This window comes from Talpa europaea (genome assembly GCF_964194135.1).
Source record: "Talpa europaea genome assembly, chromosome: 13".
Classification (NCBI taxonomy): Eukaryota; Metazoa; Chordata; class Mammalia; order Eulipotyphla; family Talpidae; genus Talpa; species Talpa europaea.
The window spans coordinates 78,927,082-78,954,968 of record NC_140080.1 but is presented as its reverse complement, the minus strand read 5'-3'; the positions used below and the strand labels follow the sequence as shown (position 1 = coordinate 78,954,968).

At 40.1% G+C, this 27,887-nt stretch overlaps 1 protein-coding gene across 2 annotated transcripts in view; it reads left to right on the top strand.

The window, feature by feature from the left end:
• The window catches only part of EPG5 (ectopic P-granules 5 autophagy tethering factor), a gene marked incomplete at both ends in the record, with an annotated part of 95,832 nt that overhangs the window by 47,009 nt on the left and 20,936 nt on the right, over positions 1-27,887 (top strand). For both annotated transcript variants that reach the window (XM_084252206.1, XM_084252205.1), the window contains 13 exons: positions 10-176; positions 993-1,214; positions 2,975-3,098; positions 5,412-5,556; positions 8,731-8,902; positions 10,178-10,340; positions 16,932-17,074; positions 18,871-19,027; positions 20,148-20,342; positions 22,248-22,461; positions 24,993-25,141; positions 26,426-26,627; positions 27,172-27,244. In XM_084252206.1, coding sequence (XP_084108332.1) covers positions 10-176; positions 993-1,214; positions 2,975-3,098; positions 5,412-5,556; positions 8,731-8,902; positions 10,178-10,340; positions 16,932-17,074; positions 18,871-19,027; positions 20,148-20,342; positions 22,248-22,461; positions 24,993-25,141; positions 26,426-26,627; positions 27,172-27,244 — 2,126 coding nt within the window. The remainder of the gene's footprint in view (positions 1-9; positions 177-992; positions 1,215-2,974; positions 3,099-5,411; positions 5,557-8,730; positions 8,903-10,177; positions 10,341-16,931; positions 17,075-18,870; positions 19,028-20,147; positions 20,343-22,247; positions 22,462-24,992; positions 25,142-26,425; positions 26,628-27,171; positions 27,245-27,887) is intronic.

Below are 27,887 nucleotides of genomic sequence, written 5' to 3'. Positions count from 1 at the left end.
CTTTTGTAGAAAGCCCAAGGCCAGCTGAAACTGCCCATCGTCCCGTCCCTCCAGAGACTGCTGATTTATCGCTGGGCCCACCAGGCCCTCGTCACGCCTTCTGATCACCCCCTGCTGCCTCTCATTTGGCAGAAGTTCTTCCTCCTGTATCTTCACCGCCCAGGACCGCAATATGGGTACGTACCCAGAGTGGTAGCAGTTTCTGTGATTCCTTCCTACCTCTGCACTGCTCTGCTGCTCTGTTCTTCCCTCTGCCATGAGTTAGAATCATTCTCTGACCAGGAGTCTCCCTCCCTCCCTGAGACACATTTATTAGACTAAACCTATTTTGAGTTCAGGATCTCATGCAAACCTCTTACCACTTGCCATGTCCAGTGTTGTAAAGACAGTGCTTTGGAACTAGGTCAGGATTAACCTAGGTCCTTTGGAGACATAAAGGGAGAGAAACTGCTGGACTGAGGCTGCTGGTGTGACTGTCGCAGGGCGCATCCAGGGGGCTGTGGGTAGTGCAGGTGTGGACCAAAGCAGAGCTGTGACTGGTGGCCCTGGACTTGCTTGAGGGTGTCCAGCATTTCCACTGGCAGACAGGGACTCTGGCCAGCTAGAACTGCCCACTGTTACCATTACTCTGTAGCTCCAGCTCCTTAGCTCCCTCTCATTCCTTTAACACTCATTTCTTCGCTACTCATAGATTGTCACTTCTGTTTCCTATAGATTGCATTTTCTTCAAGAACAGGGACCACCTTTAATCTATTATGTACCTCTAACTTGTGATAACACCTTGAATTTGCTTTGCATTTCATTCTTTTAAAAATTGCTTCCACATACACCACCTTGTTAGAGCCTCATAGTAACTGTTGGGTAGAAATAATCAGTGTTAATTTAGCATGGCATATATACAGCTATAGCAAATTGACTTGTCGATTGAATGCCATTTTCTGTCAAGATATCATCTCGTGTGGATCTTGTCATCTGTGCTTGTGCTTTTCAAGGTTACCCATAGACGGTTGTATTGGAAGAAGGTTTTTTCAAAGCCCTGCTCATGTCAACTTGTTGAAAGAAATGAAGAGGCGCCTGACAGAGGTGGCTGACTTCCACCATGCTGCCAGCAAGGCCCTCCGAGTTCCAGCAGAGGGCAGTGAAGGGCCTTCGGCGAGCCAGGCTGGCACACCTGGTTACCTGACTTCTCCAGAACTGCACACGGAGCTCGTGAGGTGACATAGGGTTATTTAGCCATTTATGTTGTTGTTTACATCACAGGTACTGTGCTAGAGCCATTTTTGTGTTACAGACTGCTGGACGTTATTCTCTTAACCTGTCAGATTGAATGTGGAAGGTGCCTTTGACGGCAGGCTTGCATGTTGTAATGTTTCCCTTTTCTGCTTCTCATGAGATGTGAATCAGCAGTCTGGATGTGGCCCTGTCGAGTACTTGGAGTCTGAGTAAAACATCTTCATCAGAGGACTAATGTCCTCTTCTGTTTCTTTATATAAAAATAGAAAAAGAAACCAAAAAATTGCTCAAAGCTGGTAAACAACAAGTAGAGTCTGCTAGGATAGTTTTCTAAAAGAAATTAAGTAACCACGGCAGGATTTTTTTTAGTAAAGGTCATAGGCCTCCTAGGGGATTGTAGTAATCTCCCAGAACTGCTTCTAAAATTGGGTACAAATTGGCATCCCCCAAAATTAGAATGCTGAAGTTTGGGCTCCCTTTCACACTGTTCCCCCTTGATTTAATAAACTTGCTATGTTAGATATCAGTCTTTTAAATAAGACTTCATCAAAATAGCTCTTCTCAATTAATCCTGAATACAAGGATGGTAAAGAAACCCAGTATTTTGATCCAGCACTGAGGGATCTCAGTAGAGACCTCAAAGCCCCGAGGGCTAATCTCTCAGCCTCCAGAATGATTTTTTGATTTCTTGGAACCCTTATCTTGTTTGCTTGAAGTAAAAGTTATTTTCAGCCAGCCTTAACCAGTGGGAAGGATTTATCCTTGAGCATTTAGATCAGACAAGAAAGTCCCTGGCATTCCTTTGTGCCTCTCAAGCCCCCTTCCCTTGGTGTGTGGGTAACGTAGCTGACATTAAGCAACTGGATCAGAAGCTGGAACAGTGCTCAGTGCCAGCTTTGCCTGGTTCCTTGCTCTTTTCCTACACAGACTGTCATTGAGGTAGAGGAAGTGATTTTCCACTTTCTTGGGCTAAGCCAAGTCATGCCACCTCCAGGTCCCCTACAGAGGAGTTAGTGTGCTGCAGACTCCACTAGTATCTGTTGCTGCAAACAACTGCTTAAAATGCATGGAATCTTAGCTACCTGAACTGTGTGTTCCTTGTAAAAACAAATGAAACATCAATTGTTTTAAAAAAGTTTTTACTGGAAAATTGAGATTTACCCCCACCTTTTTCTCCCGGCTTTGTTCTAGTCCTGCTTAATGGGAATTGGGTATACACATGCTGTGAGCTTTATGATCCCCTGAGGCAGGAGATCATCAGAATCTGAAGCTGGCGAGTTCTCTTTATGCATAAGTTAAATTAGGCTTTTAATGTCTTCTCCGAAAGACAGTAAATGTGTTATTTGAATGTTATTTAAACTTTTCCAAGCACTGAGGCTCACTGTGACTGGATTTCCCTGGAGAGAAAAGCTCCACATTCAGATCTGTCTTAAAATCATCTTCCCTACTTGTTCTGTATACTGTTCTGAACCCTACTGTTATTATGGGGTTCAGAGTCCTTTCTTCACAGTTTTGTTTTATTTCAGCAGATATATCCTATTTTAATGATCTGAGACACGTGTTACTCCCCGTCTGGAACATGAGCTTCTTGAGAATGTGGTGGTTGCTGGAAACATCTTCTGTTCATTATGTGCTTTTCTCCTGTGGGGTGGTGCCAGTGTCCCCAAAGATGTAAGAAACTTAATGTATCTGCACATCTTTTTTATAGTTTATGTAATTATATATATTTTTTTCTTTTTAGGCTCTTCAATGTATATATGTTATGGCTAGAAGATGAGACTTTTCAAAAAGGAGACACCTATATCCCTTCTCTACCAAAGCATTATGATACTCACAGGCTAGCAAAAGTGATGCAGAATCAGCAGGTGAAACTCAGTGTTTCTTTTGTTGTATCTGACTGTAATTTGAATTCATCATATTTATAATCTAATGGTAAAACCACTTACTAATATGAAAATGGGGTCGCCTGAATGGTCATTGTTTTTGTGGGTTTTGGAAGTTTATAAGTGGTGGTGTTGAAGGGATAGTCCCTTTTGAATCTTGGCCCCCGCGTATATTCACTAGAAGAGCAGAGGCTTGGTCTACAGCTTCTCCTGCCTCATAAACAGTCTTCTTCTAGCTCCATTCTTGCTTATTTTAAGTTGTCAGCTAGCTGAACGCTTTTAAGCCTTCAGACTCATTAGTGGTCAAATGCTATATAGCAAGTTAATTGCATGGAGAGAAGAGCTCATTTTTGTCTATTTTGGAAATGACTATTAGGTATCATAGTGTTTGGTTGCTATTCTGGAGACTCTCAATTTTAGTCTTAACATATTCTAAGCTGTTCTTTTGTACCCAAAGATACCTATGGTCCTTTTTAAAGCCAAAAACTAAGTTTTTCCAAGTTTTCTGTTCACTTCAGTAGCCATCGTGTGTGTGTGTGTGTGTGTGTGTTTGTGAATATCTCTACAATACTAGATCCTTTGCTCTAGGGACTGAACTTTGCTGGGCTTTGACCCTATACTTAGGGAGCCCTAAGGGTTGAGACACTTTAACTTGGATCTTTAAACCAATCCACTTCCACATTATACATAGTATTTCATCTCTAGTATCTCAGACTTTCTTCTGTTTTCTTTTTCTCCCTCTCCATCTTCCTTCCTTCCATGATTTTTGGTTTTGTACCTTTAAGGTGCCATGTAGCTAATGACAAAGATACAAAAAGAAACCTGACACAGACCCTGCCTTCAAGGGGCTTACTGTTAAATGGGGTCAGCAATTATTCACCTGGTGCTAGTCTGTGGCGTGCAATGCACAGGGTGCTGTGGGATATAGAGGAGCGATACCTGGCTCAGACGGGATGGGGTGTGACTTTTGAACTAAGCCCTAAAGCATAAATGGGAGTTGGTCAAACTGAAAGGAAAGGCCCGGTGATGGAACAGTAGCAGATGTCACCAGAAGAAAGACCGGTATGTGCAGAGCCATGGCAGGTGAGATAGAATGATGTGTTCAGAAAGGTGCTGGTGCAGATGCAGAAAGGTGAATAGGGCTCAAATTTCTAACAAACTTGTTTATTCTGAAGCCTTTGTTTGGAGAGCTATTGAAACAGTAGAGATGGTTAATTGAATAGATGAAGTAAAATTTTGTTAAGGAAAAATTAGTGGGATCAGCCAGAGTTTTAGATTAAATACATAAGTAGGATTGACACAGTAGCAGGATTGATTCGATATACAAGGACTCCCAAATTTGTAGCTTTAGCAGCTAGAGATGCTGTTTGCAAAATTAGGGAAACTGGGAGAGGAAGTGCCTGAGGGGCTTCAAGGAGAGCTCTTGTCAAGGCTTAGGGGATGTACGAGTCTAAAATTCAGGAGCGGAAAAGTATAGTAAATGTGGATATAGTGGTAATAGATATTTAGATTAAGAAGACTGAAGGTGGAACCTTGGGATATAACAACAGAGAAATAAGTCTAAGAATCTATGTTCAGAGAAAATAGGAAAAAAGTTACTATTTAAGCCATGGTGTCCTGAAAACCTCTGAGTGCAATTCCTTACCCATCTCTTCTTTATGCTCTACCCCACTATGTTTTATCTAGGGATTTGTGTGTAGTAGGTACTTGGCCAGTACTTTAAAACATTAATCATACCTTTGTTGGTTCTCTGATACTGATCTTGGTTTCCCAGTATCTACAGAATTAACTGCTTTTTTAAAAATGTCTTTGCCATTTGATTTGATAGCTCCTATTTTTGATCAGAAATTCAAGTTCTGAGTTGTTCTTTCCTTTTTATAGGTTCTGAGTCATCTACCCATTGCTTAATTTCTGTATTCTTCTCTAATCATTAATCTCTATCAATAGTTATTTTGCATTGTGACCCCACTTAAAGGAGACATATATACACAGTAGGTGGGTCTGATATAGCACCTGGAACATTTTGGTGTGTCTTGGATTCAGGCTTGTGATCAGGCTGACCTTGGAGTCTGGAATGCCTTGTGCATGATGATTGGGAAAGACTATAAAATTATTTTTCTGATCCTGTCACACAAAAAGTTTTAAGGTTCCTGCTAAGATTTCAAGAGTGCCCATTTTAAATGTAATTCATCCTGTTGCTGGAGAATTTGTGTCAATGATTCACTTTATAGTTAAGTATATAGTTTTATGTGAATATATGACTCACCTATGACAGGCAAAGTCTTGTGCTTCTAGGATCTGTGGATGGAGTATTTGAACATGGAACGCATACATCATGAATTTCAAGAAAGTGTTGGTCTGTGGATGCAGGCCAAGCTTGAGTCCCATTCCACACTCTGCAGTTTGTCAGTGCAGCTGGACTTCACCGATCCCTTACTAGGTGAGTCAATTAACCATTAGCATCTTTGGAGAGATGGATGAATGAACAAATGAATGTGATTTATTAATTCAGAGCTATGGAGCGTTAAGGTTTGCACAATGTATCTCTCCAGTAAGAATTACTTTTTTTAGGAGTTCAGTGTTAATTCTCTGCCTTTTAGAATTAAGTTAGGCCGTGAGTAACAGAAAACGCCAAAACAGTAATGGAGTTTGGAGGCAGGCAGTTCAGGGCAGTAGCTTTATGACCTATAAACCTCCAGGGCCCCCTGCTCCTCCTCTTCTGGTACCCCAGTAATCTCATATGTAAATCCACCTATGGTCCAAAATGGCTGCTCAAGCTTAAGCATTCCATTCAGCAGGAAGGCGTGTCCCTCTTTTAAGGACACTTTCAAGAAGCTGCTCACAAGACTTTCCAATTACATCTCATTGTCCTGACTGAGACATGTGACTCTAGCTGAAAAAGAGGCTGGCAAGTGACAAATTATCTGTTTCATTTTCTCTATGATGCTTTAAAGATATTTCAGTTGATGTACAAAACTGTGTAAAGTGCAATTTTACATTCATTTATTTTGGATTTACAGGTTTAAAATTTAAACTTTTTTTTTTTAATAAACCCTTTTGTTCTATATCTGGAATTCTTTTGTTCTATATCTGGAACTCTCAAGTGATCATAGTCCCAAAGTTTCTAAGTTGGTTGTTTTATCACTGTATTTTTCTAGAGAAACCACTTTATAAATTATCACTCGTTTTCTATTCAAGACCATGAAAACTCATTTAACTAGCAAAGATGATGACATTCTTTACAACAATATATAATAGAAAACAATATTGGAGTCATTTATTTTAATCACTGAATATATATCTTAAGTGTAGGGCATGGAATTATAAATAAAATTGTTAAACAAAATATTATAATGGATACTGAAGTGATTCAGTGAAAGGCAAAAATATCTTTCTTATTCTGCCACTACCCAACTAGTTAGCCGTGCAGAGAAAAAGGAGAACCTTCTTTGGCTTTATTTCACTGATTGGTAAAAGGAAGGTGCCGAACTGTCTTGTCTAAGGCTCTAAAATTCTCCCCTTCAAGATCTTTCTCCTTGCTTTTACCCCTGAAATAATAATAGGATTTTGTTCTGATTATAAAAGTTATAGGTGCTCATTAAAAAAAAATAAACAATATAGAAAGGTATATAAGGGAAGGTATAAAAGTTGCACTCAACCCAACCTTATTAATTCTCATTTTCTATTCCTGATTCCTGAAAGTTTGTTAAATGAGAATAAGTAATATGTTTATAAAAGCTAGAAGTTTTGAGAGAGAGTGACTACCAAATCCTAGGCACTCGACCAGCAGGGAGCTAAAGCTAGAAGTTCTGAATGCTTTTGTGAGTTCTGTCTGTGGTGCTTTCAATGCTTTCTTAACACTGCCCTAAAAGACTGCTTGTTTTCTCTGAAATTAAGCTAGTAATTTATTAAGCCTTAGTTTTTGTTCCAGGCACTATCCCAGTACAGGTTCTCTCCCTCCCTCCCTCTTGGCTCTCCACCTTCCCTGTTCACCCCTCCCCCCAAACCCCTCCCCACCCACTACACACATTATTTTTTGGGTCTGGAAAAGCTCAACTTTTTTTTTGTCTTTACAGATTTTTGGTAATAGTGTTTACAGATCCAAAAAATAAATTACCAAATTACACCAAATAGGAAAGTTCTGTTTTTGGAAAGCAGGGTAAACCTGTACTTCGTATGCAATACCTTAGTCCTCCCACCAACTCTAGGAAGTTTATCCCTGTTGAACAGATAAGGAACCTCAGGATAAGGTGATTAGGTGACTCACCCAAGTCACAAAGCTGGTAAGTGGCAGAGTCATCTGGCTCCAGAGACCCTGCTCTGCCCTTCTTTGTCCTTACTCCTGTGCTGGCAATCAGCACAGGTTGCATTGCTAAATAAAATTAAGGTTAGATCTTGAAATAACAAGTTTCAGGTTTTTCTCAGATGATAGCAGGTTAGATGATGATTATACCAAATGATGCAACCTCTTGTTTGCTTCTTAATTTTTGCCAGTTGCAATTTTGAGTGGTGACTACAGATACTCTGATTTAAATTTGTTCCCTTTTCTTTTGTATTTAAAATATTACCTTAATTTTTCTTTCATGGTAAGTTATATATGACTTGAAAAAGAGCCTCCAGTTTTTCCTTAGAATCAAATATTTTCAAAGAAAATATTTCTTGAAGGAGACTTGCACATAGTCAGGAGTCTTAGCTAGAGATGAGCAGCCAACTTTGTTACACTCTCTGGAGAGTGGCAGTTCTAGTGGAAAAATCCCAGCTCCAAGGGGCCATCTTTTTCTTGACCTGTTTTGAATGTTAAAGTCGATCTGTTTTTGGGTTACAAACAATACAAGCCCTTCTATGCCATGTAAAGTCATGACTATAAAGTTGTCTTTAATTTTCTTAACAAGAATAGAATAGAAAATTGAATACTATATCTAGAATGAAATCGGGGATTCATAGTCATCCCTTAAGTACTTGTTTACTTGACTTTAGTGATTTGAAATTCCCTCGATCTCTCCTGTCCTTCGCTATCTTAGCATTGGAAAGTCAGCATTTTTCTTCATGTTCTTCAGTCTCTACCTGCTGCTTGGTGTGTACCTAGTATAAGGAAGAGAGAGAAGGACAAGTTGGAATTTATTGGACACCTATTGTGTGTTCAGCTCTGTACTAGGTGTAAAAATATAAACATTTGAATTGATTCAATCAGTATGAAACTATGCAATCTAGTGCAGAATTTCATGGCATTTACTAGACCCCTTTTAAACCAGTATCAAGTCTAAACGACTTAACATATCACATAAGGCTGCTATGGAAATAGATATGAACTTTATTTACCTTCCGAATTATCATCAAAACTTTTTGAGGATAGGAATTTGATTTAATCATGCCACATGCTCCTGAGCTCCCAGCTCTTCATAGAATGTTATTAAGCCTGTGCATGGTCCCTCAAAATTTACAAGTAACAGAAGATAATGATTTTATTCATTTGCGCCTCTGGTAATTTGAGTAACTCTTCTCCAGATCTCCAACATCCTTTTTGAAGGTAACAGGCCAGGCCTTTGTACCCATTTAGGGTATTATCATCCAGTAGTAGCCATTACTTGGTAAATCTGACTTAATTTTCTTTCAGCTAAAGAAAGGGTTTTAAGTAACTTGCGGAAGCACGATGCTCCCCAGCCTCCCCTTGTCCTGCAGCCCGTGAGACCTCCTGTGCCAGTTATTTCCTCAGCTGTGCTTCTGAGTCAGAAGGATGCCACTCAGCTGGTACGCACAGACCTAAATCTGTTGCAACAGCAGGCCAGGTAAGACCACAAATCCTCCAACATCACCCTTCTTGCTTGCTGCTTTGACAGCCAGGCTGATTTAGTACACAGGAGGACTTCTCATCAGCACTCTCACCAGGAGGGTAATTTGACCAGACTGGCCCAGATGACTACCTTATTTAACCAGGTTGTGACAAGTCTTTTTTTATTTTATGGTGAAATAGTATGCCACTTCCATCGACTAAATTTGACTTGTTTCCTGCAGTGGCATTTTGTATGTCAGCACTGCCAGCTAAATTTTTCTTATGCTTTTCCTAAGGATACTTTCTGATATTGGAAAGATGGTGTTAGCGGTGCTAATGAGGTTTACTTTATTTTGTCACTGCTTTGCTCTCTATCTCTCCATATTCCTTTAAAAATTGATATAGTAGGTACTAGATTCAAATGCCAGGAAGTCATCTAATTTTCCAAGTTCATGGTAGAATTGAAATGATCAACTTTTTAAGGTTTTGATTCTAGTTTGTGACCTTACGAGAAGGAGTGTGTGTGGAATAAGTCTGTTTATAAAGTAGGAGAATCTTTGCAAAGCCCATGGGAATCAATCTCTTCTTGACCATTGTTCCCTTAGCTCTTTTTGAGCCAGGCCTTTATGGTCACATGCCTGAACACAGTGAATCATCTAGAACAATATTGACACCTATGTAAGCTATTAGGTTTTTTTTGTCTTTGCATTTCATTTTGAGTTGCCAGCATAGATCTTCCTTGACTTTTGATGGGATTACAGCTCTGTAAACCTGTCATAAATTGAAAATGTTATAAATTGAAAAGGCATTTAATCCACCTGACCTACCACATACCATAACTTAGCCCAGCCTACCTTAAATGTGCTCAGAACGACTCATCATTGAAAAGTTAAGAAATCAGAAGTCAGGGACTGTCTGTACCTAAGAAATTACTAGTACTTACAAATAAGATATCCCTTTAGGATGATTAAATTAAGGTGGAATTCTCATTAGTTCTTGTGTATTTCAGGGTCCACTTAAAAACCATTGTTGATACAACACAGATTCTAAACAGAGTTTTGTTTCTGGCTAAAAAGTTGCCCCACTTTTCCTCTCTTTCTTAACTTTCGGGTTAGCCTGATTGCCAGGGAAAGGATTTGGGTAAGTGTTGGCACACACAACTTTGTTCTTTTGTTGCTATGAAATACTTGTGTCTTGCTTTGCTCCAGTGCAGGCTGGGGGTAGCTGGAGGCCTTTATCTCTCATCATGAACCTTTCCTAAGACTTCCTTTTACCTCCTCATGTTTTCCAGAACTGCAGCTCTTCGGGAATCTCAGCAGGTTGCCTTAGACAGTGAGCTGTTGGACACAATGCCCAAACAGTATGTTAATCGTGAAGAACAGATCACACTACATTTGGAGTGTAGAGGCAGTAGTGGAAAGAAATGCCAGGGAGCAGCAATTGTAACAATTCAGGTAAGATTGCTTACATTTCTTCATCATTCTGAGAATTTCAGTTGAGTCCCAAATCTTGGCATAACATTGAGAAAGACTGAAAGAAGTATATAGCACATCATCCATGTCCCTAAGCATTTAATACTTTTGGAGAGACTGAAGCAAAACACCGCCAATCACATATTTCCAAAAGTGCTGATGAGTCTTATAAGACAGATTGATATAAATTCAAAGAAAAGCAGAATCAATGAGAAAATCCTTAGCAAGAAGGGCTTAAACTAACATTTCACTTTGAGCTGCTAGTATAGATCTTCCTTGAGTTTTGTCTGAAACTAACAAATGTATCAGTTAGAAGGAACACGGGAATGGGGTCACCAAATGCCATCTAGGGGTCAGGGGCCAGATCAGTCTATATTAGGTTGTTTTGGGAGTGGTAGTAGGAATTCTTTGGAAAGGACTGTCATTTCAGAGCTTGGGCTGTTTGCCATGGACAGTAGGGAGCCTCTGGTGATAGATTTGGGCAGAACATAATGGAAAGCAGATCACTTGGGGTGAGCTTACCAACAGGCAAAAGAAGATCTGTGCAAGAATATGATTAAAAATTCAGCTGCCTGTAGAGTCACCTTCTTGAGTTGGCAAAAAGAGTAGCTGGGTCTGTGACATCATACCGACAGGCTATCAGAGTGGAAGCTTAGCTGTAGCTACATGTCATAGCACTTAATACAGGTACTGTTTAAACACTTTGCAGCACTTATTTTGTCCTCACTACCATCCCTATGAGATGTGTATTTTTATTATCCTTATCTTCCAGATGAGGAAAGAGGCATGGAGAAGGTAAGTTACACACTCAAGGTGCCACAGTTACACACTCAAGGTGCCACAGAACCTGCATTCTGTCTGCAGGCATATGCCCATTATCACTGTGATTAACTTTTTTTAAAAAAGTGAACTCAGTTTTACCTCAACTGAGCAAGAAATGCTTTGAGCTTGGCATTACCTACTGACTACAGAAGCATAAAAATAGTTCTTTTTTTGTTAGTTTTTTGGAATAGACTATTGGTTGTCCTTCAGAAAATTTTCTTCTTTTTGTGCTCATCCACACTTGAACACTTCATCAATCTCCTTAGAAAACTGTTATGTCTAAAATGTCTTTTCTAAAATAACCTTTTTTATACTTATATTTTACATTACCTTCAAAATTTATTTCTGATAACATACTCACCTAAAGTTAAAAAATTTGTTCTGGATTGTAAGACTCATAACATTGAGATAATGTCTTTGGCCAGACACTATGTAAAGTTAATTTTCTTTTGGTGTGCTTTTTTTTTCCCCCCTGTTGCTAGTGCTTTAGTAAGGATAAGATAAAGAGGTATTTAAGAAGAACCACTTGCTAAAATAGTAAAACTGAAAGTAAAGTTTGCCAACTGAGGGTGGAATTTGAGTTGGAGGCTAAATAAGCTAAAAATGTGTTTGGTTATAATAAAAAAAAGATGCTTATTATCAACTGGTGTCTAACAAATACAGTATTTTTCCATTTTTGAAATTATACATCTTTGCCAACCTGTTAATTCTGTATAGGGAAGGGAGTTCTCCTAAATGTAATGTTGTAAGTGACGAGTGAGATTAGTTCAAAGAAATGTTTTCCCAGTTCTTGCTTTGTGAATAGCTGTAAATATTTACTGTCCCAGTCAAAGAACAGGTCTCTTCTGACCTCCTGTTAACTGTCAGGATCCTGTGATGGAAAATACCTAACAGACCTAAAAGCTTTAGCTTTAAGTCTGCAGTGAATTTGTCTGAACCCTGAATTCTGTAATCTTCTGCTTTAATTCTGTTATAAAAGGTTACACCTTGTCTAAAATACTTCAAAGTTATTTTGATCGAAGGGAGACATACTGGCTCAGCCTTCGAAATGGTTTTTGATTTATTCTTTCTCTTTGTTTTCACGGTCATTGCCTTGGAGGCCCATAGCACTTCTTCCCCAGCCTGTTCATTAGGTTTCCTACCCGTATGCATTGCTAGACAGTTCAGTTACCATTCTGTCACCCTTCACCTTTGGCAACAGGAGTCTGATCACATTTCCAGGCTAAAAACCCACATTGATTCCCCAGGCAGCGTAATTTGTCCTTTCTCCCATTCCCTGTTCTGTTTTCTAGCCACTACCCACTTAGACTTTGTCTGTTCTCCAGACACCAGACATTCATACCTTTGCTCTTAGATACCTGCCATTATTTATTTTTACCCACTCACTTCTGAACTCCTCTCATCCTTCAATTCTTAGCTCATGGTAGCATCTTCTCTCGAGATCTTCCTTGACCCTTCTAGTCAGCTCGAGATGTCCCCTCTCCTCACAGGTATGCATCAGTGCTGTTGTAGTCATTTGCTGTTTTTCCTGCCAGACCCAACTCCCTGTGAATAGAGATCCCATTCTCATTCATCTGTGTCCCTGCACTACCCAGCATGGCTCAGCATGTAAGATGTACCCTTTGATATCTCCTTGAATGAAGCAGTGAAAGCTGCCAGCACATCACCCATTAGGATGTGTTACAACTGTGTATTTTGATGAGTTCTGTCATTGTTACTAGATTTTGAGTTACAGGAAGGCCAGGACCTTGTCTTATTCATGTTCAGGTCATCAGTGCCTCACAGAAAGACACGTTGATGGAATGAGCAACTATAGTTTATACAAGTTAGCCTTCTGATATTAACCACCTTTAGGAACTTTGCAGATATCATTTGACTGGAAGACATCATGGAGTTGGAACCCTTTTCCTCATAGAAATTAGCATTCACTCTTTCTGCTTACCTTTGACCAACTTAAACACCTTAATGTTTTCCATAGAAAGTCTTAATTTAAATACCATACGCTGCTCCACATACCTTTTTACTCTAATACAAATGTCTCCTAGGCATTCAATCTTGGAAAGCAAGTGAGGGTGGTTCTACTCCAGTACCCTACTTCTTTCCCTCCTATTCAGAATTCCTGCCCTGTTCCTGCCCACTTACCTGGGCCCTCTCATATCCCAGGTAGTGTCCTATACTATTCTCTCACTCAATCTTCACAGAATAAGGATGAGGAAATGAGTTCAGAGAAGTACAGAGACTTGCTAAAGTCACACAGCTAGTAAGTGGCTCAGTCAGAATTCTGGCCTGCATCCATATAAACTTGAGACCCATGTTTTCCACATTAGTGGCTACAACTGCAATTCCTGAAGACTGGCAGTGTGATTCTGAGTAAGCTGATCAATGCCAGTTAAGTCCCATTTAAGTCAACAAGTGTACCACTTTCTCTGTGGGTTGTTGTGATTAGGATTGCTCTCTTTTTCAGTAATTAGAAAATTCATGGATTGGATCAACTTTTTTGACTGTGAGAAGTGATTTTATATTTTAAATACAAATTTTAAAGGGCTCACTTAGAAAGGCTTCAAATTATATCATAAACAGCGCTTAGTAAAATTTTTCTGGGAGGGAAAGCCCTGGAAATTTCCAGCCATCTGCATGTTTGGGGGTATACAAAAGTCAAATATATTTTATGGGAAGTGAGACGTGCTTCATCTGTGGTCACCTCTCCTAACAGAAGCCTCTAATAATTCAGTGATATTCCCTGAGGAAATGAACTAATTTATAATAGGGTTCCTTTTGTTGTACTTCAGTATTATAGAGGTTGTTTTCTGGGCCCAGGATTGATTTATTATCATGTGAAAAATTTGTCCATTCCTCCAAATGAAAGATGGAAAAGACCCACCCAGGGCCTCCCATTACTGTAAAAACTTACTGAAGGACGTGTTTTGTCCAACTTTTAAATTTCTTTGTCTACTTAAATTGACTCAAGTGGAGGGGCTTCCACCAAGCTGCTTTGTTCTGTTGTCTGCAACTTCTTGTGATTATGAGCTGGTAGTCATTCAATCTCTCTCACCCCCATCCTTGTAAGAAAAGAAATTTTTTCAACAGTGGTGAGAACACTGAACAAAAATAAGTAGAGTAGAAATTAATGATAATTTGGAGGTGTTTGGTTGAGTTTCTTTTGTTCTTCAGTGTTAGTAGTTTTATGATGCAGGGAGGCAATTTTAAGTTCCAGTTACACAGTATGTTCAGTCTCTGCCTCTGCACCTCCCAGCCAGCTGCACCTCTGCTTTTTTTCTCTTATCCTGTGTCTTCCCATTTCCCCTTCATTTGCTCTGTCTTCTGTCCTCTCAGACTGCTCTCTGTTTGGCTGCTTTCTGTTTTGTAGTATATTGGGCAAGATGTTCCTTACCACATTTTGGGCTATTAAGCCTTGGTTTGGTGTTTGGTGGATTTGAAATTTAATGTTTGTATTGGTTCATTGTGTGGTTTAATGAAAGTAAATTACTTTTTTCATCTTTAATTTCTCCAATAGTAAAAATGAAAGTAATTGTTAACATGTTTTTGGATATCCACTTTCATGCCTTTTGGTTCATACTGACAGCTCATTTTTCCTTTTAAATAAGAGGTTTTGTGAAGATTTTTAACATGACATTGGTGAGTTTTCTGGAAGAAAGTTGTCATGAGCATAAAAGGCAGGTGCTCCATGTACACCCAGGGTGGTGCTGCTGTGCTGGGGAAAATGGACAGACAGGACCACTGCTCTTTTTTTTAAGATTTATTTTTATTTATTTATTTATACAAGCACTGGGTACAGTCAGAAGCGCGGGAGGGTGAGAGAATTCACCAGAGCCAGAGTGGGGAACAGAGCAGGCAGAAGGACTGAAATACACTGCTGAGGGGAGCAGCAGGCGGCAGCAGCAATGTGGGACCCTCCTCTGGTGGTCGGGGAGCAGGCAGGGATCGAACCGGCGTTGCAGAGGTTGCAGGCAGCTTCACAACCCAGCACTCAACCACTGCGCCACCGGGGAGGCCCAGGACCACTGCTCTTCAGGAGCTTTTGATCTGGAATTTATGATAATCACCCTGACCAAGGCACTAGCCCCTCAGTTAAGTAAGTTTGTGACTTAAGTGTTTGTGTTATTTACAAAGGATGCCTGTAATCATGGCAGTGGTGACTGAAGACTGTCTCTGGGCAGGTGCATATATAGGAACATGTAGACCCTGTTACTCACTACTGTGCTTGGGGAAGGCCATTTGAGGAGAAACCAGGATTTAAAACCCCTGCCTTCTAAATGTTCTTGTCTCTTTAACATTCTCTGTCATGTCTGTAAGATAACTCCACATTGTATAGCCTGCTATGAAGTCCTCTCCAAATCAGACTACTCCCCAGTCTGATTGCACTGCCCATTTCAGCCCAACCCCACATCAGTCTGGCTGGGTTTCCCCTTGTTCCTGCGTCCTGACATCCTTCACAGCTGCCATGGGGGTCCTGTCTTTGTGTCACAGCTTGAGCCCAGCTAACCACACCCCAGAAAGAATATTAAAAATGAAGGAAGCAGTTATCATCTAGGTCCCCCTCAATTAATTAGAGGAAGGGATGTTAACAACCCCCTCAATTAAGAAAGACATAATCTTACAAAAAAAGATTAGTCTTTTAACTTGAAATAAATTTAGTTTTTTTTTAAGCTCAATAATTTCTTATTGTTCACATCTTTACTGAGAACTAATACAAATATTCTTTTTTTTAAAGAGGCATGTATTTTTTATTTATTTATGATTTATTTGTTTATTTATTTATTTATACAAGCTATTTATTTATACAAGCACTGGGTACAGTCAGAAGCGCGGGAGGGTGAGAGAATTCACCAGAGCCAGAGTGGGGAGCAGAGCAGGCAGAAGGACCGAAGTACACTGCTGAGGGGAGCAGCGGGCAGCAGGAGAGGTCTGCACGCCATGCGGGACCCTCCTCCGGTGGCTGGGGAGCAGCCAGGGATCAAACCGGCACTGCAGAGGCGGCGGGCAGCTTCGCAACCCAACGCTCAACCGCTGCAACACTAGGGAGGCCCAATACAAATATTCTTAAACCACCAAATTAGTGGTGGTTTTCTTACTTTATTGTTCTATAAAAATGTATCTTTTCTGACTTTCAAATGACATGTTTTATTCCCAGCATCTGTGTTGTCCTATTTTTTTATGTTGGCCACACATGAGCCTTGTGGCCAAGTGTTTCTGGTGAAATCATATGTGTTCTGGGTTGGGTGAACTCTGGGGCTATGGCTTTAGGGAGGGCTGATAAGGGAAGAGGAGGGTCTTGATATCCTTCAAGAAAGGCCTTATAGGTGGCCGACATTGAATCTATTTTTGAGGAGGATGGGGACATTGAAACATAAATAACGTAGAACATATCCTACAAAAGACTTTGAACTGGTGATGAACTAATCTAGTTTGATTCTTTGTGAAAAAGCTGAGATTCTTGAATAGTTTATAGTTTTTTCCTGTCATTTTGAGGTTCAGCCAAAATCAGATATTTGTAGTACAATATCTGCTCTATTGTACTGGGCAATAGTACATTCCTGTCATTTTGAGGTTCAGCCAAAATCAGATATTTGTAGTACAATATCTGCTCTATTGTACTGGGCAATAGTACATTCCTGTCATTTTGAGGTTCAGCCAATATCAGATATTTGTAGTACAATATCTGCTCTATTGTACTGGCAATATTGTACTGGTGGGGCAAAAAAATCTGTTGACCACTTGAATTTTTGTTAGTTTGAAGGTATGCATAAGAATGAAGCTATAAGCCAACAACTTCATGTTTTGAGAAAAGAAGTGAAGCAGTTGCAAGCAGAAGCTGCCAAGCCACCATCACTTAATGTTGTTGAAGCCGCTGTGCATTCAGAAAACTTGATTACGTAAGTTTTGAGGGCATTGTAATTTAAAATATTCTTTTGTTTTTATTAATAGTACATCCATGCCTCTACACCCCTCCCATACCCACTAGTTAAATTAGACTTTGGGCAAAATCTGGCCTGCCACTTATTTTTGCTTTATTGGAACACAAGTCATGTCCACATAGGTCTACAGCATGTCTATGACTTTTATGCTGCAATGACAGAATTGATTTGCTGTGACAACTTAGAGTCCATATGGTCTAAAATAGTTACTATCTGGCCAGATTTTTCCAAATTACTGAGTAGTAAGAAATTTGACATAGTGTGTTCTTCCATTTGCCATAGTAGCAAATTGACAATGAGGACTATTTTAAAAAGCTGCTGGTGGCAGCAACACTTTGCACTGCAGATCACCCTCCCGCTTCCCCATGCAGTTAATTAGCACTGCTGCTCTCCATGATACATACTCACATGGAAAAACTAGTGAGGAGCTTTTGCCAAGAGCAGGAGATGAAAAACAGAGCATGTCCTGAATTAGCTAATTATAAGCTCAGTTAATATCTTTAGGATGGACTCATAAAAGCTGCCCATTGTGTAAACATCTATAAAATGCTAAAATCATTTGCCCTTAGCCATAGTTTCTACTCAGTGTGTTCAAGTTGGGCTCAGTTCCATCTGTGGCACTCCTCCTTAGGGTTGAGGTGGGTGCTAGTCATCCAAGTTTGGAACGTCATCATTGGACAACCTGGTGGCCTCTGGGTGCATAGTAGGTAGTGTGTAGGAGCACCATGGTGCCAGGTAGGACAGAAAAGGCCAGTCATCCCTCCTCCGCCTCACCATAGCCCTCTGATGCCTGCAATATGAGCCTATGACAGTGAGAAGGCACCAATCAAAAACAGCACTGTAATAAGTGCAGTGGCATTACATCGACTTGTAGGAAGGCTTTTCTTAACTGAAGGTCATCCTTTGTGCTGGAGAGCCTTGAGTATTTTACTGTACTCCTAGGGACTCCAGCAGCCGGTTGGGATGATCCATGGGATTATCATGATCTACTGCCAAGGCTACAGTCAGCAGCAGTGGTGGCCAGGCTTACCTGACTGTTGCCTGGTCTGCCCACATGCCAGCACAGCCTGGAGTTGGCATCCCAGGGTTCTGGATTTTAAAATTTAGAGAAATCATGTTCCTTGTTTTTGAAAATGTGTGTTATATAAGGACTATACAAAGTTAAATAGTAAATTATGAATTACATGCAAAATATGAAACTTTTTTTTTTAAAGATTTATTTACACATACAAGAGCTGGGGTACAGGCTGAGGTTTGCGGGGTGAGAGGATTCACCAGAGACAGAGTGGGGAACAGAACAGGTAGATTGGCCGAAGTACACTGCAGAGGGGAACAGTGGGTGAGACAGGAGAGGTCTGCTGCGCCATGTGGGTTGCTCCCTGGCCAGCCAGGGGATCGAACTCGTGCTGCAGAGGCTGCGGAGAGCTTCATAGGTTGCGTCTTAACCACTTGTGTCACCAGGGAGGCCCAAAATATGAAAAATTTTAATAAGGGTAAGAATGTTAGCCTTGGAGAAGACACTTAATGCTCAGCTAACTTTCCCCCTTGTTAGCAATAAATCATTTCTGTATATTGGAAATATAACTTGTTGGGTCAAGTTGGAAGATATTTACCCCATGAGCTCTTTCTAGAGTGGTATTTGTGTGGGGCTCTGAGGACTCTTAAGAATATTGCCTAAAAGATGTAGAGTTTCAAAGAAACACTTGTGAGTCTGGCCTCTCGCTGTAGATAAGTTATCTTGTATTTTCCCACAGGGCCTTAGTGAATGCCTACAAGTTGCAGCCTACCCCTGGGGTTCAGAAGGTTGGAATTAGCCTCTTCTTTACTGTGGTGGATTATGTCAGTGATGAGACTCAGCGTCATCCTCCCACAAGGCAATTCTTTACTTCATGCATTGAGATCTTGGGACAGGTAAGGTTATTCTGTGTCTTTAACCTTTTCCAGCATATAATGAGTCCCTATAATGTTTCCATTAGGTATAGTCAGGATTAACTTCATTCTTTTATTGTAGGTTTAGAATCTCACCTAAGTCAGAAGCACCTTTGAATTGTTATCTTCTCAAGATGTAAAAAGAACTGTTGGCCTAGAATTTTCCTTCTTATACAAGAGACACTAAATTATTCTGATTTGAAAGTCCCTGGGGAGACATCAGCTTTTATCACATGCTGTTGGTTTTAACAGTAACATTGCCAAAGTTTTTATGGCTTACAAAATGCTTTCTGATTAACTTTATTGTGATACCTGTGTCATTGATATCATTCCTCTCTTAAAGATAAGAAAACTGACCTCTAAAAGGTCACTTGCCTAAAGAATACAGCCGGTGAGTTTTGGTGCTGAGATTGGATCCCAGGTCTCTGATTCAACCTTCAGGGCTCACTCACTTCCCCACTGTTGCCTCCAAGTTGCTATTCTCAGTTACCATTTTTTATTTATTTATTTGACTTACTATTAACTATACAGATATTTAACAAAGGCAAGAACAATGTATCCAGGCAGATTGATGAAATATGTCATAAAAGAAAGAAAAGTGATTTGTTAGAAAATATATAAACACTAATAAACCATGTATTCTTACCCACATTCAATTGAATGAGTACTTATTTATTACATACTTAATTTCCTTAGTATTTGATACTTTTCCTGCTGTATTTAATAGTTTCATAATTAATGACAGAATGCAGACTCACTTTAGACACTTAGTGATCATATAACATAGTGCAAATTTCTGGATTCAAATTATCCCAATATTTAAATCTTTTAAAGATTTTTTTAGTATAGTTAACTCAGAATTTTCTATACATGACTTGTCCAAATCAAATTAATGGATTATCCAGAATTTTTAACATCAGCTATATTGGAAGTGACTGATTTATGTTTTTGATTACTTTTGATAGTTTCATATAGAAAAAATCCGTATACTACCTTAAGTCTATATACTACCTTATATACCACCCTTTAAAACCTGGTTGCTTGAGTGAGGATTGGGGAGGGGAGAATTTGATGACATTTTCCCTTTTTTAATTCTTTCAAGGTGTTTATCAGTGGCACTAAGTCAGAATGTAAAAAATTACTTCAGACCATTTTGAAGAATAGAAGACTCTGCTCTCTCTTGTCTCCTTTCTTCACTCCCAATGCATCACCTGCAGAGTTCATACAGCTCTATGAGAAGGTGGTGAAGTTTCTAAGTGAGGACAACAGTGATATGATTTTCATGCTGCTAACTAAGGTGAGATGTGATTAAAATATGGTATTATTGTTGAAATGTAGAACTGTTTTTCCCATTCCATAGAGATGAAGGACCCTCTGGAGGTCTGTTTACCGGTAGACCATTGGCTGACAGGCCTGTTTCACATATTGCACGATCCCCCAGGAGCCTGATCCCATAGCTTCCGCTTCTGGGGGCACTGGTTGTGTAGAGCAGCCTTAATCCACACAGTATAAAAAGAGCCTCACTCCTATGCCATCTTAAAAACTTAGTATGGTTTTGAACTAGTCATGCTAGTAATTTAGTATATCCTTCTTTTGTTTATTGGCCTGAATTTATGCCTAAATTGTGTTTGATAAATGAGTTGTAATATATCAAAGTCTCTCATGTTTAGGATAAGCCATATCTAAGAAAATTACCTTTGTTCTCTAAGTTGAATATTAACTTGGACCAAAGCAAAGCATTTACTTAACCAGTTGAGAATTCAAAGCCTTAGCTATTTTACCTTCAATTGCATTTCTCTGATATCTGTGAATCATAAAACCTGGGCGTTTTTTAGGGTCCACAGCCTGATCTCTGTCTGTAATTGGGAGAACATGTTTGTTTTGTGTTGGCCTCAACTTACTGATATTACGACTGGACTAACCCTTAGGTTTTTTATTATTGCAAGATGCCCTTCAGCAAAAACCATCAGGAACAGGAAACATTGAAAAAAATAAAATAAAGTTTTATTACAAGACTTGGAAGTTACACACCACACCTGGGCTACAGTGAGGTCATAGGAAGAGAGAATGAAACATGGGTCTGGGGTCCTGCTTTTATCTGGGCTGAGAGTGGGGGTAGGGCAGCTTCACAGGATTATTCTTTATTAGTAAATTCAAATCATGGGAGTGGGAGTTTAAAATGTGGAAGAGAGACAAAAGAAGAAAGAAGGAAAAAGGAAAGACACAAGTCAGTCCCAGCTGACCAGTTATCTAAATTAATAGGATGTATACACCAGAAAGGAGGGAAGAGGTGGCTTGGCTCTTATCTAGTGTGGGGCAGGCCATGTGTTTGGGTTAGCCCTCTTTGAAGTGGAAGCCCCTTTGATATGGATGCCTTGGCATCAAGTTTGAGTCAGGCACTGGTATTACAAAAAAAAAAGGGAAAGCCACTGGGATCTTACAATACAGTGTGTTATAGTTTGGGATCCTAGAAGGTGATGCCGACACCTTGAATTTTTATTAATTGACATAGGTGAAGGGGGCAGATGCAGAAACGTGAAGACAGCTCTGTCAAGTGGCTCCTTGTTGGTGGCACTGTGACCGGTGAAGGGGAACTACAAAGCCCTGATGCTTGTCTTCTAGGGAAATTACCAACAAGATTTTTATTTTTATTTTTTTTCAAGATTTATTAATTTATGCATATAAGAGCTGGGGTACAGGCCAGAGATGTAGGGGGTGAGAGGGTCCACCAGAGACAGAGTGGGGAACAGAACAGGCAGACTGACTGAAATACACTGCTGAGGGGAGCAGTGGGTGAGACAGGAGAGGTCTGCTGTGCCATGTGGGTTGTTCCCTGGCTGGCAGGGGATCGAACTGATGCTGCAGAGGCTGCGAATTGCTTCATAGTGCAGTGCTTAACCCCTTGCACCACCAGGGAGGCCTCCCCACCAACAAGGTTTTTAAATTGCAAAATATTAGCACATGGTGCTGAGAAAACTCTGCCTCTACAATTCCAGAGAGTGAAATCAAGGTGGAGGCACCCATCTCAGTGATTAAATCACCTAGATTCTTTTATGTACTTGTATATAAATTTTATTTTCAATCTATATAAACACAAAATGCTAGGTAATCTTTGATTTTAAATAAAATTTGTACAGACTTTGTTCTTCTTCAGTTAATATTCTAGTGTAAATAAAATGCTTCTTGTTTCTTTTTCTTTTAGTTCGATCTTAAACAATGGTTAAACGCCACTAAACCTCCTCTGTCTGATCGTACCAGGCTCCTGGAGTCCATTCATTTGGCACTTACTGCCTGGGGCCTTGAACCAGATGAAGATATTTTGATGCCATTTAATCTCTTCTGTAAGCACTGGACTATTCTTCTTCTCTACCAGTTCCCTGACCAGTACAGTGACATTCTCAGGCTGCTGATGCAAAGTAAGTGTCTTTTAATTGTGATTGATTAGATCACAGTGAATATTTAATGCGGCATTTACCATTCTACAGATGTCATCCGAAAATGTGAAAATAATACAAGTGTGAGGAGTTTAGAAACACTAATTTTCAACTAAAGTACTTGCTGAACAATGTCAAAAAGGTTTCTGTCTGTGAAAATAGTGAATTCTTGTCTCATATGCTGAGAGTCAACAAGGCGGCACTTTGTTTTCGGTGTTGGAGTCCATGCTTTGCACTCCCTTCTTTATCTTGACTTTGTAGCTGTCCTGTACTGGGGTGTGGTGGAAGTGGCCTGCTTACTCTGCAGGCCACACATTTGGTAGGCAAAGGAAGTTGCTACTTTAGAATATACTTAACAGGCCAGTTGGTTTCTCTGTAGTTCCAAATAGTCCATATATTTGGGGATATTTTTTTTTAATCCCTAATTATTTGACACTTTTTTTTTTTTTTTTGCGAATGAGTTTTATCACAGTATTAGATTATATTTGCCAAGGGAAAGAGCAACATCAAATTTCCCACATTCTCATCATTTCTGTCCACCTCCTGCATTTTTTAGAGTGTTAAAGATTAGAGGATAAAAGGGTGTAGGCCTTTTTATTTTGGAAATTCACTAAGGAGGAACTTTATCGAATTTGATAAATGAGATTATGTTTACTTTTTTCATGTAAACTTCATTGCTGTTTAATGATGTAATGGAAAATTAAATTTTACTTTATGCTAAATCTTTGTGCTACCTAATATAACTCATTTAATGAATAGGTTAGTGATCTTATGGCTGGACTATCTGAAGCATATGGAAATGTTTGGTCTCCTGTTCAAAGTACTTCAAGCTTTTGTTGTTTCCCTGCAGAGGCAAGTTGCAGGGTGGTGGAGAATGGTAGTAGGGAAAGGTATTTGTATAAATTTTGTTGTATAACTGATATCTAGTCTCAATTTTCAAAATCTGATCATGTATAAATTGTGTTTTTTTTCCCTCTGAAACCTTTTTAAGAGACTTTAAGCTGCTAATGTAGACAACCATTGACTTGCATTTAGCAAGAAATTTATACTTCCCAGGAAAAGTGATAACAGATAAAGGCTTAAGACAAACAGTAGTAACTTTGTCAGATTTCAAAACCTCCAACTTCCTGGTTTCCCTTCTTGGCCACCATATGGGTGTTCTCAGAGCTCCATCCTTTGCTCTTCTATTCTCTTTATTGCCCTTGTTCTTTCTGGCTTTCCTACTGTTTTTCGGGCATGCATGGCTCCCACTCCTGGAGCTCGGTTCCAGGCCCCTGCTCTAAGATCCAGACCATCATAGACATTGGACACAGACCTCACTGTCCCTATATTCCTCACCCGTGGTTCAGCTGGCCTCATCTTCTTCCCCTCAGACCTGCTCCTGCAAGTCTTTTTTTTTTTTTTTTTAAGATTTATTTATTTATACAAGCACTGGGTATAGTCAGAAGCGCAGGAGGGTGAGAGAATTCACCAGAGCCAGAGCAGGGAGCAGAACAGACAGACTGACGAAATTTACTGCTGAGGGGAGCAGCGGGTGGCAGGAGAGATCTGCGTGCCATGTGGGACCCTTGCCAGGTGGCCGGGGATCGAACCGGCGCTGCAGAGGCTGCGGGCAGATTCGCAACCCAGTGCTCAACACCACTGCGCCACCGGGGAGGCCCTCCTGCAAGTCTTTTATCTCATTTGATCCTCTCAAGCCTCTGGGTGGAAAGAACTTGAGCAGATATCATTCTGTCCTCTGGGATGTGAGGCTTGCAAGTAACAGGGTGCCAGCCAGTCATCTCCACTTTTGCGGTCTCTGTGTTTCTTTAGCTTTTGTCCACTGTAGGAGTGGAGTTTTATTTTTTATTTTTTTAAAGATTTTTTTATTTATACAAGGACTGGGGTACAGGCCAGAGGCGTGGGAGGGTGAGAGGATTCACCAGAGACAGAGTGGGGAACAGAACAGGCAGACTGACTGAAATACACTGCTGAGGGGAGCAGCGACGAGACAGGAGAGGTCTGCCGCACCGTGTGGGTATCTCCCTGGCCGGCCAGAATCGAACCCGCGCTGCAGAGGCTGTGGTCGGCTTCACAGCACTGCACTCAACCCGCTGCACCACTGGGGAGGCCCTTTGGAGTGGAGTTTTAGACTTAGGTATGGGACTTCTGAAGAGAGCAACTCTGCAGTTGTGTTCTGCAGCCAGTCTTCTGGTGCTTTGTTTCTCTCATGTCATCCAGGTGGATTCCCCAGTCAGGGTCTGGTCGCTGGAGTTCCCCTTCCAGATTCCATGCCACATTGCTCAGCTCTGCTCACTCCCAGCAGGGAACCAGGAACCATGAACGTTAGATATCCCGGTGGTTAGTTCTTTTCACAGGTCCTTTTTACTTGGGTCTCTGCAGATCTTTATGAATTTATTTTTGATATTAATTTAACTTTTATTCCTTTGCAGAGTAAATGTGTTCTTTGAGTCAAATTGAAAAAAAAACTGAAAGGCTGACTTGATGTCCTCTGTCCCTGTCTATCCCTTAAGGCTCTGCTGAGCAGCTGCTGAGCCCTGAGTGTTGGAAGGCCACTCTGAGAGCCCTGGGCTGCTGCGCGCCAAACTGCCAGCAGGGGGCAGCTTCTGCCGAGAGCTCGGTGCTTCAAGGATCTTCAGATGTTTTCTTGTCAGACAAGCAGGTATATAGCATTTGGTTTTTGAAGTTTTATCTATGCATTTATTTTTCATTTTCATTGATATTTACTTTTTAAATGGTTGGAATACATTCAAAATTTATACTTAAAAAGTTGCTTTTTGTATGCGTAGAGAGCCTGGTAGTGTTTTTTTAAATCCTTGCTCTCCCCCATCCCCACTTTACCTGGATCACCTTTCCATCATACCTCAGAGTCTAATTCTTTTTTTTTTTTTTAAAGATTTATTTATTTATGCATACAAGAACTGGGGTACAGGCCAGAGGTGTGGTGGGTGAGAGGATTCACCAGAGACAGAGTGGGGAGCAGAACAGGGATTGACTGAAATACATTTCTGAGGGGAGCAGTGGGTAAGGTAGCAGAGGTCTGCTGTGCCATGTGGGTAGCTCCCTGGCCAGGGATCGAACTCATGCTGCAGTAGCTGTGGACAGTTCATAGGTTTTGTCTTAACCCCTTGCACCACCAGGGAGGCCCTCAGAGTCTAATTCTTGCCCATCTGTCCAGGATCAGCTCAGGCCCTCCACCTGTGTATACCTTCCCTTCCCACCTTAACCCTCTGATTTTTAACCTTATACCACTGGTCCCTTCGGTCAGGTTTTCATGCTGTGTCCCCAGAGCTCTTTGCTTCATCGACTTTGTATAATATGGGTCCACATGAGAATGTACTTGAGAGAATAGTACCCGTGCTTTAGAAAAGAGTTTGAAGGTGGCTGATTTACTTTTCATGTGCTTCATACCTTTGTTCTTTTTTTATATTAATTTTTTAAATTTTTTACATCATTGTTCATTTTTAAACAATATTTGCTTCCCCCCACACCCCCAGGTGTAGTCCCCAAAAGTTTCCTTCACCAGTGCACCCGTGCACCATCACCTCAGTCCCCCGTTCTCCTCCCTTTCTCCCTCTGACCCCTCTCCCTCCTCCTCCCCTGCAGGATGTCTCTGATTTATAATTGTCTATTTTTGCTTTGTTGCGTTTTGTCCTGTTGTTATTTTTTTTTACACTGATGTCTTATTTAGTTCCCCTATTCCTGCTATAAGTGAAACCATCCAGTTTTTTTCTTTTTCCTTCTGGCTTATTTCACTGAGCATAATTCCTTCTAGCTCCATCCACGTTCCTGCGAATGGCATGAGTTTATCTTTTTTGATTGCTGAATAATTGCTTTGTACCTTTGCACTTCTGCTACAGTTAGAGTGCTCCATCACACCTGCTGTAATACTATACTGAGAGGGGACACTGGGTAAGCATTTTTTGGACTGATAATTCTCTTCTAGGTAATGGAGACAATACAGTGGCTCTCAAACTTTTTTTACAAGCTTCGGTTATCAACATTGGACTTTAAAAGCTTTGGTTTATTCTCAAAATGGAGTCCTTATATGTCTGATATGGAGACACTTTTGGGCTATCTGGTGAAAAGATTGCTTGACTCTGAAGCGATCTGCTTGGCCCAAGACCCATCTGCCAGCAGCAAAACAGGTAATACACATTAATGCTAAGTGGAGCTAGGCATTCTGCTCTTCCATTAGAAGAGACTTGCGTTAGATACATTTAAGAGATTCAAATCTTTTTGATAATACTGTTTATCTGATGTCAAGGAAAGAGGAAACAGAAGTTACAGGTGTGAACCCAGATATGTGTCATACCTATTTTCACTTACGAAGTAGGTGCTTGCCTCAGCTTGTTGTTTCTGCCCCTTCTTTGTAAGGTGGGGTGCAAAGAGATGGGTTTTAATCTCTAACTCTTTTCATGTTACTTATCTTGCTAAATAAATTGTTCTGACTAGTTAAGCATTTATCTTTAAAAAAAATGTGTGGTATCAAATGATCCATTACATTTGGCTGTAATAGAAATTCAATTGAAGGAATTCCATTGCAACAGAAAACACAGACATGCTTAGTCACACTAAACTTGTCTTTTTTATATCAGCATTGGCTTATGGCTGTATAAGCAGACTTTAGTTTTATCAGTGATGTTAACAGAGGATGAGCTTGTTTTTTGTCTCTAAAAATTTTCCCTTTAGTGCTGAGATCCCTGCACTCAGTAATCATCCAGCTCTTTAAGCCATGGATTCTGGTTTTAGAGGACAATGAAAGGTAAATCGTCTTTGAGATATTCAAATTCCTTTGAATTTGTAGACTTAAACTTTGGTGGTGTTTTGATACAAGTTTTATAGTCAAAGATTTAATTTTTAGATGTAGAACCATATTTAAATTTAGAGAATGAGCCTTGACAGGAGAAATGTAAGACCCTTTCTGTTAGTGGAATTGTTAATGTGGTTGATCAAATCTGTAATCTTGATATTAACTTTGAAGCAAAACTGGGTCCTCATTCCAGTTTTCCACAGTAAAGAAGTTGAATGAATTTGGATACTTAATTTCAGAAAAATAAATGTTGCTCTCCTGAATTAGGATTTTATTCAATATATACAATATATATATATGAAATATATAATATATATGTAATATAGTAAGAAGTATGAGCCTAGCTTGTTTTTGTCTAGTACCTCAATCATTTTTTAGAACTAAATTAGTTTTCAAATTATTGAGTGGGAATTACCCTCAAAGAAATCAACTGTGCAATGAAATGAAAATGAGAGTATTATTTTGTGAGTATTTGAGACAGATTTATAGAGCTGTCCAAATGCAGTGGATTGCCTTTTGAGTCTTTTTCCCCCCTAAAAGCATACAAGCAACAGCTAGATGAACTTGTTGGGAGTTTTGTAAAAGTTACACAGTG